The sequence below is a fragment of the Photinus pyralis genome, unplaced genomic scaffold (genome assembly GCF_008802855.1).
Source record: "Photinus pyralis isolate 1611_PpyrPB1 unplaced genomic scaffold, Ppyr1.3 Ppyr1.4_LG3b, whole genome shotgun sequence".
NCBI lineage: Eukaryota > Metazoa > Arthropoda > Insecta > Coleoptera > Lampyridae > Photinus > Photinus pyralis.
In genome coordinates, this window is record NW_022170510.1 from 26,568,134 (window position 1) to 26,580,922 (window position 12,789).

The 12,789-nt window shown below is 36.1% G+C and overlaps 2 protein-coding genes and 1 long non-coding RNA gene across 8 annotated transcripts; all 3 read left to right on the forward strand.

Annotated features, from left to right (window-relative positions):
* Positions 1-1,574: 1,574 nt before the first annotated feature.
* Positions 1,575-5,308, forward strand: LOC116167478. 4 transcript variants are annotated; one of them, XM_031482859.1, is made up of 4 exons: positions 1,575-3,252; positions 3,322-4,563; positions 4,614-4,700; positions 4,754-5,308. In XM_031482859.1, exons 2-4 carry the CDS (start codon positions 3,703-3,705, stop codon positions 4,805-4,807), a joined length of 1,002 nt encoding a protein of 333 aa, XP_031338719.1. In that variant the 5' UTR covers positions 1,575-3,252; positions 3,322-3,702; the 3' UTR covers positions 4,808-5,308. The 4 variants fall into 4 exon arrangements, with proteins under 4 accessions (XP_031338719.1, XP_031338720.1, XP_031338721.1 ...); XM_031482860.1 differs by having other exon boundaries at positions 1,575-2,281; positions 2,336-4,563; XM_031482861.1 differs by having other exon boundaries at positions 1,575-1,905; positions 2,143-4,563.
* A 2,260-nt stretch (positions 5,309-7,568) lies between these two features.
* LOC116167477 (1-acylglycerol-3-phosphate O-acyltransferase ABHD5-like) lies at positions 7,569-9,707 on the forward strand. Of its 3 annotated transcripts, none has more exons than XM_031482856.1 (8): positions 7,569-7,633; positions 7,684-7,876; positions 8,121-8,200; positions 8,247-8,453; positions 8,587-8,913; positions 8,965-9,079; positions 9,138-9,324; positions 9,373-9,707. In XM_031482856.1, exons 2-8 carry the CDS (start codon positions 7,839-7,841, stop codon positions 9,562-9,564), a joined length of 1,146 nt encoding a protein of 381 aa, XP_031338716.1. In that variant the 5' UTR covers positions 7,569-7,633; positions 7,684-7,838; the 3' UTR covers positions 9,565-9,707. The 3 variants fall into 3 exon arrangements, with proteins under 3 accessions (XP_031338716.1, XP_031338717.1, XP_031338714.1); XM_031482857.1 differs by lacking the exons at positions 7,569-7,633; positions 7,684-7,876 and adding an exon at positions 7,916-8,034 and having other exon boundaries at positions 9,373-9,462; positions 9,512-9,707; XM_031482854.1 differs by lacking the exons at positions 7,569-7,633; positions 7,684-7,876 and adding an exon at positions 7,918-8,034.
* Positions 9,708-10,248: 541 nt separating this feature from the next.
* LOC116167479 lies at positions 10,249-12,044 on the forward strand. Its single transcript, XR_004144546.1, has 3 exons — positions 10,249-10,294; positions 10,881-11,063; positions 11,907-12,044. It is a non-coding gene; the product is annotated as an uncharacterized LOC116167479 (long non-coding RNA).
* Positions 12,045-12,789: the final 745 nt, after the last annotated feature.

Genomic DNA, 12,789 nt, shown 5'->3' on the forward strand with positions numbered 1-12,789 from the left:
GTTCTGTTTATTGTATCCATGGCAGCCGATAACAATCGATAAAAATGGTTGACTGTAGACACATGCCATTTCAAAATTTGAAAAATATGTAATATAATTATACAGTGTGTAAAGCGATAGGGTATACAACAGGGAATTTTTTTTAAAATATTTTTATGAGAAAAATTTATTCTTCATGATATTTTTTGCTTGCTTTGAAAGTACCAATAACGTTTCGATAATCTAAAATTTATTTATAGAAATCTGGAAAAATAATAAAATTAATTTTTTTTATTGAAAGTTACCATTCTACATTATAATTAAGATAGAGTATTGCTATCAATCCACAAACAATCGAAACGTTATTGGTACTTTCAAAGCAAGCAAAACAAAAAATTCCCTCTTGTATACCCCATCGCTTTACACACTATATAACCTTCCTTTTTTACCAAAAATCGACTGCACCAAAATTTCTCGGGAAAACATCTTCTCTTATTAATTTCGGTGCGTAGAATTCAAATCAATTCATACTTTTTCGATCAGACTTCTTAATCAAAAGTTATAGACTAGAAACCAATTTCGAAAGAAAATTCAAAGGGCTGTAACTTTTGAATTAGTAGCCCAATCTTGGAACTGTTTGAAATTATGGATTCTACAGGCCTCATTCTATAAGAAAATTTTTTTTCCGGGTCGATCTGAGAATTTTTTTTTCGTGGCTCAAAAAAAGGCATGTAGTATAAAAAACAAGTTGTAAATCAGCATATGCATGATTAAAGCGCATTTTTGGTAATGCAGGTCAGTATTTTATTAGCGAAGTTTAAAATTATCGATCTCACAAGTAATTTCGGCTGCATTAAATAATTAATTTTATTTAATTTCTATTGACGGTATGTACGTCGTCATTTTGTAAAACAAATCACAAAGTAAATAATAAGTTTTTATACTGGTAGCGCTATCTAACGGTAAAATTATAGCACCTCCGAAACCCATATCGAAATTATTTTCTTCAATTATGGATCTCACAAGTAATCTAACTCAAAATAGACTAGTGCCTGCACATCTACACTATAGCAGAAAGCTTTTAGTGAAAATTTGAAGTCTCTAGCTATTGTAGTTGTGGAGATCTAACGCGGACAGCCGGCCTGCCAGCAATGACGAATATAATAGCGTATTTTTTTCAAAAATGCGCTAAAAATATAGGTTGTGATACATCAATGTAATCAGAAAAACGAATGCAATTAGCGATAAGATACATAGGGTGTTATGCCTATTTAAAAAATACTAACGTCGGCCATAGTTAAGAAGTGGTGGTTTAACATTTCTATTAACTACGCCACTGGATTCTAGATAAAAATATCTAAAATAAACCGTTTTTACCTTTTTTTTACATGAATAGTAAGATATGGATAACACCCCAAAAAGTCAAACTTTTCGTTTTCACCCTGCTAAATTAATTCTGTTAGTGGTATTAAAACTTTCTCAAAAAAGTGGCACAGGGTCGCGAAAACCGCAAGTCTCTATCATCTATCACTTTATCTTTTTTTTTGCTAAAACTTTTCAATTAGATTGATAGGTATATTATTTATAGTATTTCTTAGTTTTACAGTTTTTATAATTTGTCTATCTTTTAATGTAAAAATCAGGGGCAGTTATTATCTGTTTTTTTTTTTGAAAATTCACATCTTTTTTTCTCAATTTTCTTTTGTTATTTAATGCACAATATGTTCTATATATATAAGTTGACCTGTAAATGGATGCGTTCTGTTGGTCAATAAATTATTATTATTAAAAACAGCCAAGATACACTGCAGTCTCAACCAAAATAGAACACACTGTACATTAATAAACTTGGCGTAGTGAAGTGGATGCTGGGCTACAACCAGGAGGATCAATGGTTTAAAATACAGATTTGGGCAAAGAATTTTTGTAAGTATGTAGTGGATGGGTTGGTAAAACGGCCGAAACTCTACCCTTTAATAATAATTTAAAAAATCAATAAGAGCCAGGTTTTCCATCTCAAACTTAGGTGATGGTTAAAACACTTCCTCTCTAGCTCTGTGAACAGACAGCCGGAGCAATATTCCACTAGACAGTTGGGCTCATTAAATCCGCGTCTAATACTGACAGGAGTTGACGCCGATTACAATGGTAATATGCTTGTAGAAACCCTCCTGACTCAAAATGACTGAGTATTTGAGGATGGGGCCAAAATAGCCGGTAAAAGGCCGTGTCGCAATCCCCAACTCGAAGTCTGGGTAATAGAGGTGAATCCCAGGGACTCTAAAAATATTTAAAAAAGCGGGTACGTTAATCTGGACTTTGTGAGAATAAGAGTAGAGGACCACGCCCACGTTAGGAGGTGTTTCAGATGTTACACTTTTGGGCACTTGACAACTAGTTGCCCCAAGAATGGGGACACGTGACCACGGTGTGTAAAAAAACATTGCCTAGCGAACTGTAAATCGGAAACCCTTACATGCATCAACTGTGTAAATGGCTGGGACTTTTTTATTATCCCTCTCTTGTTCTGGGCCCTCAACAGGCTTGCGCCCAATTACAGGGTGACCCGCATAATGCTTTTTAGAGGTACCTCTGCAGAATATATATAAATTATATTTAATTAATAAATATATAATAAATAAAAGGTAATGAACGATTTTAGCCCATAATTTACCACTTCGATTAAAAAATAATATTTAGGTAATAGATTTTTTAGCCATGAACCTCGTATAAATTACCGAAAATGATTCGACAGTGTATAAATGTATGAAAGATTAATTTTGCTCAAATGCATTGATATGTGAGTACAATATGATTCATTCATTAAGTGCGCGGGATTATATATTGATATTCATTCGCAGACAGACTTCGAATGCAAATTTGTGTTTTAAATAGCGAATAATCCTTAATCGCGAGGGCTGCATTAAAAGGGCACGTGTACGTAAGAAGAAGTGTATTGAAAAAGAACGAATTCCATAAGGTACTTCGACGAAATGCATGTTCCCATTTTGGGAATCTATAAAAGAAGCTTGGCAATTTATTTTCATCCGCCAGCGCCTTTTCTTTAAACAGCATGCGTTTATTTTGCACCGGTCAGCGTGAAGTGATATCCAGCCGAGATCGAGTAGAAACAGTGCAGATATCTCAGGATTTAAAATCACCACGCAAAAATCTTCACGAAAGCCGATCTTCGGAAATTATACGCGAGACGTTGAAAATTTCCATCCGCTTGGAGGTCAGCGCGACTTTTGCTTCAATTGGCGTAATTAAAAGGTACATTTTTTCCATTACTTTGCTTGCGTCATTTTAGACGTTTAGCAGATATAGATTTGTTCATTTTAGAATTTAAGATAGAAGCGGAAGAAAAGTGAATTAGAGACCCCCCTTCTCGTATTGATTACGGACCGTCCGTCGGCAGGCACGAGATAAGAGCGCAACATATACAGAATCGGAACGGTATGTGGTACTCTCTTCACGGAAATAAATTGCTAATAAAATCACATTGATTTTCTTGAATGCATAAATAAATACTTGATAAAATAATATAAAGGTAATACCTATATTTTTATTTTTGTATAGTCATCGCGCTTTATCAGAATAAATTCCTGCTCACGTATCCATAATCTTCTAATTGTGATAATGGACGTTTTAATGTAAATATTTGAAAAGTAATTGCTTAAAGTCTATTGTATAACATTCTGTTCGATCAGTAAAGCACCGAAAATGTTTATTCAAAGACCTCATCGCTACGTTTCATTAATATTATGTACTGCTTTTGCGGATTTGGAAGATACTCCAACCATTTTCAAAAATTATGCATTTTACATTCTACGAGCGGTAATATACAGCGTTGTTTTTGTAGTAGGAAATTTTTATGTAACTGAGGTATTGTACATGAAAACTTTGGATAAAATAGCATTCCTCGTGGGAAACGTGGTGTTAATCGCCTTGACGGTATACATTATGCTTTGGAGTGTTGTGTACAAACGTAAATACGTGAGTATACTCGTTCGGTTTAAAGGAGAAAATCTCCAACTGCAAGAGTGGATTGAGGTGCTATTACTTTTGGCATACCTCATGTTGACATGTGGAACGGTAGCATATGAAAGTAATAATGTATATCTTGTGCTGGAGTTTGGAATTTTATTTGTCTTACCCGACATGCTTACTTTCTCAGCAGTGTATCACTTCGCCAATTTAGTGACTGTCCTAAGAAGAAGGTTTATTCAGCTTAATCGTGACACTCTAAACGGAAGCGATTTAGCCAATAACATTATTGGGAGATATCAAGCTTTGTATAAAATTACTGTTGAGGTCAACAATTTGTATGGATTACTAATTCTGTGGACGATTGTGGCATTCTTTATATGGATGATGATCGATTTGTACAGATTTCTGAACGACATTATGAAAGATCAAGTTGAAGAAGATGGAATGATTTTCGGAAATTTAATTGCGACAGTTTACCATTACTTTACACTTTTCTACATTGTAATACTGTGCAGCTCTACCAAATTGCACTGTTATAATTTTAGAATTTTTTATTTAAGAACTCTTCTTCGCCAACAGCCAAAAATTGAAAATGTAAGATACGGTTTCTGATGATACATTGCTAAAGGGTGTTTTTTTTTTAGAAAAGAATCTGTCTGTCGCTGTTTCATCAAAATGCTCAATTTAGTGCTCTGGATTGGTTTGAGATTGATTATCCTTTATTATATGGGGTAAACGTACCTATGTTTTTAATTTATAGATAATTATGAGTTGCGTCTTTTAGGTCAGTGGAGCTATAGTAACGTATCTTGTACTACTTCAGCAATTACACTTATAAAATAGTGTGTTATTGGTGGTCCATAATTTGTTTTTTTTTGTTAATAAATTGTTTAGCGAATTTATAATAGCCAACAGTGACGTAACTAGGTATTTTTCGAAGCGGTCCCTGATCTGGTTTTGGCGCCCTACCATATTTGCGCGCCTTTCTCACTTACCATTGAGCTCTAATTAATAAAACACTGTACATTTTTGAGAGAAACTTACACGAAATTTTAAAAGCACTGCACTACTTAAATTTTAGAAAAATGCCTTGAATAACGAAGTCTTTCACTCAATGAAGAATAAAAATACATTTATAATGTTCTCAATTCTCGCGTCAAATTTAGCTATGACATAGGGTACAAGTCGTAGAAATGATTGCGTCTTAGAATAAGGGTGCAAATTCTGGCCACACTAATACAGACTATTGTATATATCACAAATAAAGTATTATTATATTAGCTTAAATCTGCAGCCTTTTCCTACCGCTGTAACTTTGTTCTACAAGGGCCATCCAGAAAGTAACAGACGTTTTGAAATAAAAAATTAAGACTTTATTATATAAGTACATTTTGAAGCTACACTCTTGGGCTATTTTTCAACATATTGAGGCGCTTATCATAGCGTGGTACAAGTGTTTTGATTCAAACTTTGTATACCTCCGCGTCTGTGGGGGCGTCAGAAGTGGGTACCGACAAAGGGAATGTGGTAGCCCCCTGACAAGGTCTTATTGATTGTGGAGTCACAACTGGCTAATAAAAGTACTGATCTGCCACACAAAATTGCGCTGAAATCCCTTGGATGTTCCGTTCATCCTAAAGGACCGTAAATTTAGTTTTAATTATATTTCACTGCACCCTGTATTCGTCTTTAGCAAACTATTAGAATTTAACCGCCGTTCTTGTCTTTTATGACTGGCCTATACGACACACCGCGATGCCCATCCCGACTTATTGCCCTCGGTGCTTCAGCGCCTCCGGCGCGCCCTCCCCTATTCAGAGCGCGATGCCGCGGCACCTTTGGCACCTACCTAGTTACGCCACTGATAGCCAAACTGTACATTTGATCAATCAAGAACAGTCCGAATAGCAAAATCAACCGCTGCAAGGACAGACAAGACAGACAGACAGACAAACTACAATATACTTATAGATGAATTGTGAAGGAGGACAAAATCAATTTTATTCAATAAAAGTAGTCTACTGATACCAAAATTCACACGATTCGTAAAATTTACTGGTAGTATGCAGCGAACCACGATAAGGGAAAGGGAAATGGGTTGTCTAGTGAAACGTTCACCGAGGCTTGACAAAGCTCATATAATTTTGGGCGCCGGGCGTGCATAAGTCACGTCAAAAAGTAAATAAGAATATAAACTAAAAATAAAACAAGAATACATTCTTTGTGAATACTCGGGCACCAGCACAACGTACAAAGAAAAATATATCCAAAAACTACAATGTCAGAATCAGATCTAATTCCAACTTACGTGCCCCATTCGTAAATGGGTTTCGGATTGCGATTAAGGTAAAACAAAGATCGGTAATTAATTTTTTAAAACATGGCATGATCAAATGGGGCGTATTAACAAAGAGGTATTATATGAATGAGGATTACACTCCTTTCATTCGCGCGATAAATAATTTAAACAATTTTAGCGTGATGACTGCAAATTTTCCACTTCAAAAATCACCCTCTTTCGCAAAAATCAGACCTGTCATTTCAACGATAAAGGCAAAAGTGATATTTTTAGATCATATATATTCCATAGATATAGCGTCCGGTCATTAAATCTGTGCTAACATACAGGGTGATTCCTATAGTACCTGCCACCGTTTGGGAGCGTGTAGGTGGTGCGTAGGGGAGTATTTTGATATAGGACACTTGGGGTCGGAAATCTAAAATAAGGGTGCCAGAGCCAAATTTACCTTCTGGAATTTCGCGCCTGTAGGTAGGCAACCCAACCGGCCGGCGGTGCACACGGAGCGATCTCAGGCGGCGATGTGTGGCTGACACTTGATCAGAATTTTGTTTAAACCCACGAAATCCCGTCTGCAACGACGCGTATCAAGTGAATAAACACTATGGCACGTTTTACTAACACGGAATACGCGGACATGCACTTCATGTACGGATTGGCAAATGGTAACGCACGAGCTGCGACGAGCGAGCGGTATCCAAACCGTCAGTTACCCTGCAGACAGGTCTTTCAAGAAGTTCACTTCCGACTGTGCGAGACAGGGCAATTGCAGGTAAGCTGACGGAGGCTTAACTTTACACACAGATTCGTGATGCACATCGATACTTGGGTCATTTAAGCACCCATATATCTATGCATATATGATCTACATTTGTACGGTATTATCTTTGTTGTACGTAATGATAACAGGAACCGCGTAGGCGCACACACTTTACGATGCACAGTTTTTTAATTGTATTTATTTATTTATTTTATTTTGCCCTTATTTTTGAGTGGGCGGGGTTTCAGCCAAGGCTGCTCTACCAACCCAACCCACTATACATTTACAAATATTCATGCCCTAACTCGAATTCGAACCATTCAGCTTTAACTGAACTGCGCCACACGCACATATAACAGTTTTTTATCCTTGTCGGCAAATTCTGTAGTGTTATAAGAACGATATTAACAATGTTATTGTCATCATATACTGTCAATCTCATGACATGACATTACAATCTCTGTTTCGACCGAGATATCTTGGTTTTAAGATATTTGACGCATCCTATATACATGACTACGCCACTGCCTGGTTGCGCGATTGGGCCACTTCACCTGCAGTATTTTTAAATTCAAAGTAAATTTTGGCGCCGTGATGAAAATTAGGTATTTTTAATTGATTTTTAAAAAGATAGTAATAAACGCCTTTTTTTTAGGGCAATTTTGGCTTTAGGCGTTGAAGTAATATGAGAATGCGTCTAGAAGTAATTAAATACAATGAATACACCATTTCAAGTACAAATTCCAAACGTGAATCATACGCATATCGAAATTGTTACACTTGCTTCCATCGCGTAGTTTAAATCACCTAATGTCAACAACAAGTGTAATTGACGAGAAAAAAACCAGGTAATTTGGAATGGGTAATTAGAAAAATAGAAATTGTTTAACATAACCTTTGCAACATTAATTCTTAAAAAGTAAACGATTTAAATGTTCAACTTCTTTGTATCTCTTTATACACAGTTCTTTGTATTGTTTGTTAGAATTTTCATCTACATTTTAAGGTATAAAGGAAAATTGCGCTTCATTTTAATTTGCATTATGTAACAAACATAACCTTAAAATTTGAATAATAAACATTTCTGTTTAGCTGGATTATTCCAAGCTGGTGTTCATGGAATAAATTTTCGGAGAGTATGCTGCGTGCCGTGGAGAAGAAAATACTGTCATGTGAGTAGTACTTGCTCTCATACACAATTTATCATTTAAATTGAAGATCTTAAAACCGCCTATCGAGGATGGTACGTTGACATTGGACCGACAATCGGTGCAGCTGACAAAATATGGACCATTTCGCTAAACGCAGACAATCAAAATACTCCCATAGTTTTGCTACACGGTCTAGGAGCGGGTGTCGCTTTGTGGTGTCTTAATTTGGACGCGTTTGCGGCGACGCGGCCTGTGTACGCGATAGACATGATAGGTTCGGTGAAGGCGTAATTCAAGGGGGTAGTCATTCTGGTAAAGCTGTACTCATAATGCACCAACAAGATAAACTTATTCCCAGAGTGGATACACCCTCGCCGTAATTTAACTGTCAAGTGTACATTTTCTAGGATTTGGGCGTAGTTCTCGACCGGCGTTTAGTACAAACGCAATGGAAGCGGAACAACAATTTGTACGGTCGATAGAAGAATGGAGGCACGAAATGAACCTCGACAAATTCATACTGCTCGGTCACAGCATGGGCGGCTTTTTGGCAGCATCTTACTCGCTCTCACATCCGCAACGCGTCCAGCATTTAATACTCGCCGATCCGTGGGGTTTTCCGGAGAAGCCTCCGGATTCGGAACGCAGACCTTTGCCTGTTTGGGTACGTGCCGTCGCTTACATGATGTCGCCTTTTAATCCACTTGCAGCTATTAGAGCGGCCGGACCATGGGGTAAATTTGTTCGTGCGATCTTAGTTTGTTTCTAAAATATACGTTGTGCAGGAGAGTGGATTATTGACAAGGCAAGACCAGATATTGCAAAAAAATTTACCCCCGTTGTCGAAGAATGTGGTTTAATAACGCAGTACCTTTATCAGTGTAACTCCCAGACGCCCAGGTAAGTTGAATTGTGTTACTTATTCTCATATCGGGAGTTTCGGTCTTATTTGTTACAGTGGGGAAAGTGCTTTTCACAGTATGACTTCTGGTTTCGGTTGGGCGAAAAATCCTATGGTGCAACGGATTGACAAGCTGGATAAAAATATTCCCATAACCCTCTTGTACGGCGCAAGATCATGGGTGGATAATTCAGCCGGTGAGATTATTAAAAGTAAACGAGTTGGCTCATACGTTCAACTACAGGTAATGTATTGACGATTATTAAACATAAATTATACATTTTATGTCTAGATCATATCCTCTGCGGGTCATCACGTTTACGCAGATAAACCGGACGTTTTTAATAAATATGTAATTGAAGCATGTAAATACGCCGATAGGGTAGGTAATAAATACGAGTATTTAAAACCTTCAAATGTTGATAAAACAGAATCGGATATTGAAGAAGACGTAGAACAAACATTTCCCGTAATTGAAAATTAACCAGGGTTTAGTTAGTGCACATTTTAGCTAATTGTAGCAGGTGGATGATATTTGTATTAACCAGTGATCATTTTTATTATTGACTTCCATCTTGTCTGTTATTTATAGAGGAAAGTTACTGTGAATATATCGGAATAGGTTCACTTCTTATTTATTTTATTATTGAGTAATTATGTTTTATTATAGTAAGGAGGTTACACAATTCTTGTGTAACGGATTTTTTCATAAGATACCTAGTTACAGCAGCTGCGGTTTTTTTAAGTAACTGAATACCACTTTATTTCAGTGGGCATTGAAATTATGAATGTATTTATTTGTGTTGTATTAAACATTCTTTTAGTTTGATTTTTTTGATTAAGAAAATATCTTCTAATCTCTAGTCTGTCACTCTCTCCAAGAGACCTGTGGAAAAAAATTGTAGCAAATATCTCGTCAAACAAAATTAATGCAGTGGAACTTTGTGTAATGGTTCTTTTTGAATCTAATTACTAAATATCATTTGACAGTGGCGACATCTATGAGAAATAAATAAAACCAAAACTGATAATAAAATATCTTCCAATGAGATGTCGCCACGTACGAAATTACATTCAAAATAACATTTTAATTTATGCACATAATAGCCACGTCCGACTCAATTTTCCTTAAAGGGCAATTAAAAATGTGCAATTTCATGTAGGATATGTGGAGCAATTGTACTTCAATGATCCAGTATCTGGAATTGTCTTTTGTGTATGCAATTGGTACATTTGCGCCATCTCTTTGGTAATCCCTACACTTTTCCTTATTATTTTCTTGTAATAGTTGAACCAGTTCCAATGAGATGTCGCCACGTACGAAACTACATTCAAAATAACATTTTAATTTATGCACTTAATAGCCACGTCCGACTCAATTTTCCTTAAAGGGCAGTTGAAAATGTGCAATTTCATGTAGGATTTGTAGCGCAATTGTACTGCAATGATCCAGTATTTGGAATTGTCTTTTGTGTATGCAATTGGTACATTTGCGCCATCTTTTTGGTAATCCCTATACTTTTCCTTATTATTTTCTTAATAGTTGAACCAGTTCCAATGAGATGTCGCCACGTACGAAACTACATTCAAAATAACATTTTAATATATGCACTTAATAGCCACGTCCGACTCAATTTTCCTTAAAGGGCAGTTGAAAATGTGCAATTTCATGTAGGATTTGTAGAGCAATTGTACTTCAATGATCCAGTATCTGGAATTGTCTTTTGTGTATGCAATTGGTACATTTGCGCCATCTCTTTGGTAATCCCTATACTTTTCCAAATTAATTTCTTGTAATAGTTGAACGAGTTCCCATGAGATGTAGCCACGTACGTAACTACATTTAAAAGAACATTTTAATTTATGCACTTAATAGCCACGTACGACTCAATTTTCCTTAAAGGGCAGTTGAAAATGTACAATTTCATGTAGGATTTGTAGAGCAATTGTACTTCAATGATCCAGTATCTGGAATTGTCTTTTGTGTATGCAATTGGTACATTTGCGCCATCTCTTTGGTAATCCCTATACTTTTCCTTATTATTTTCTTGTAATAGTTGAACCAGTTCCAATGAGATGTCGCCACGTACGTAAATACCTTCACAAGAACATTTTAATTTATGCACTTAATAGCCACGTCCGACTCAATTTTCCTTAAAGGGCAGTTGAAAATGTGCAATTTCATGTAGGATTTGTAGAGCAATTGTACTTCAATGATCCAGTATCTGGAATTGTCTTTTGTGTATGCAATTGGTACATTTGCGCCATCTCTTTGGTAATCCCTATACTTTTCCTTATTATTTTCTTGTAATAGTTGAACCAGTTCCAATGAGATGTCGCCACGTACGAAACTACATTCAAAATAACATTTTAATTTATGCACTTAATAGCCACGTCCGACTCAATTTTCCTTAAAGGGCAGTTGAAAATGTGCAATTTCATGTAGGATTTGTAGCGCAATTGTACTGCAATGATCCAGTATTTGGAATTGTCTTTTGTGTATGCAATTGGTACATTTGCGCCATCTTTTTGGTAATCCCTATACTTTTCCTTATTATTTTCTTAATAGTTGAACCAGTTCCAATGAGATGTCGCCACGTACGAAACTACATTCAAAATAACATTTTAATATATGCACTTAATAGCCACGTCCGACTCAATTTTCCTTAAAGGGCAGTTGAAAATGTGCAATTTCATGTAGGATTTGTAGAGCAATTGTACTTCAATGATCCAGTATCTGGAATTGTCTTTTGTGTATGCAATTGGTACATTTGCGCCATCTCTTTGGTAATCCCTATACTTTTCCAAATTAATTTCTTGTAATAGTTGAACGAGTTCCCATGAGATGTAGCCACGTACGTAACTACATTTAAAAGAACATTTTAATTTATGCACTTAATAGCCACGTACGACTCAATTGTCCTTAAAGGGCAGTTGAAAATGTACAATTTCATGTAGGATTTGTAGAGCAATTGTACTTCAATGATCCAGTATCTGGAATTGTCTTTTGTGTATGCAATTGGTACATTTGCGCCATCTCTTTGGTAATCCCTATACTTTTCCTAATTATTTTCTTGTAATAGTTGAACCAGTTCCAATGAGATGTTGCCACGTACGTAAATACCTTCACAAGAACATTTTAATTTAAGCACTTAATAGCCACGTCCGACTCAATTTTCCTTAAAGGGCAGTTGAAAATGTGCAATTTCATGTGGGATTTGTAGAGCAATTGTACGTCAATAATTCAGTATCTGGAATTGGGTTTGTGTATGCAATTCATGCAATTGGTACATTTGCGCCATCTCTTTGGTAATCGCTATACTTTTCCTTATTATTTTCTTGTAATAGTAGAACAAGTTCCACTGAGATGTCGCCACGTACGAAATTACCTTCACAAGAACATTTTAATTTATGCACTTAATAGCCACGTCCGACTCAATTTTCCTTAAAGGGCAGTTGAAAATGTGCAATTTCATGTAGGATTTGTAGAGCAATTGTACGTCAATAATTCAGTATCTGGAATTGGGTTTTGTGTATGCAATTGGTACATTTGCGCCATCTCTTTGGTAATCGCTATACTTTTCCTTATTATTTTCTTGTATTAGTAGAACCAGTTCCAATGAGATGTCGCCACGTACGAAATTACCTTCACAAGAACATTTTAATGTATGCACTTAATAGCCACGTCCGACTCAATTTTCCTTAAAGG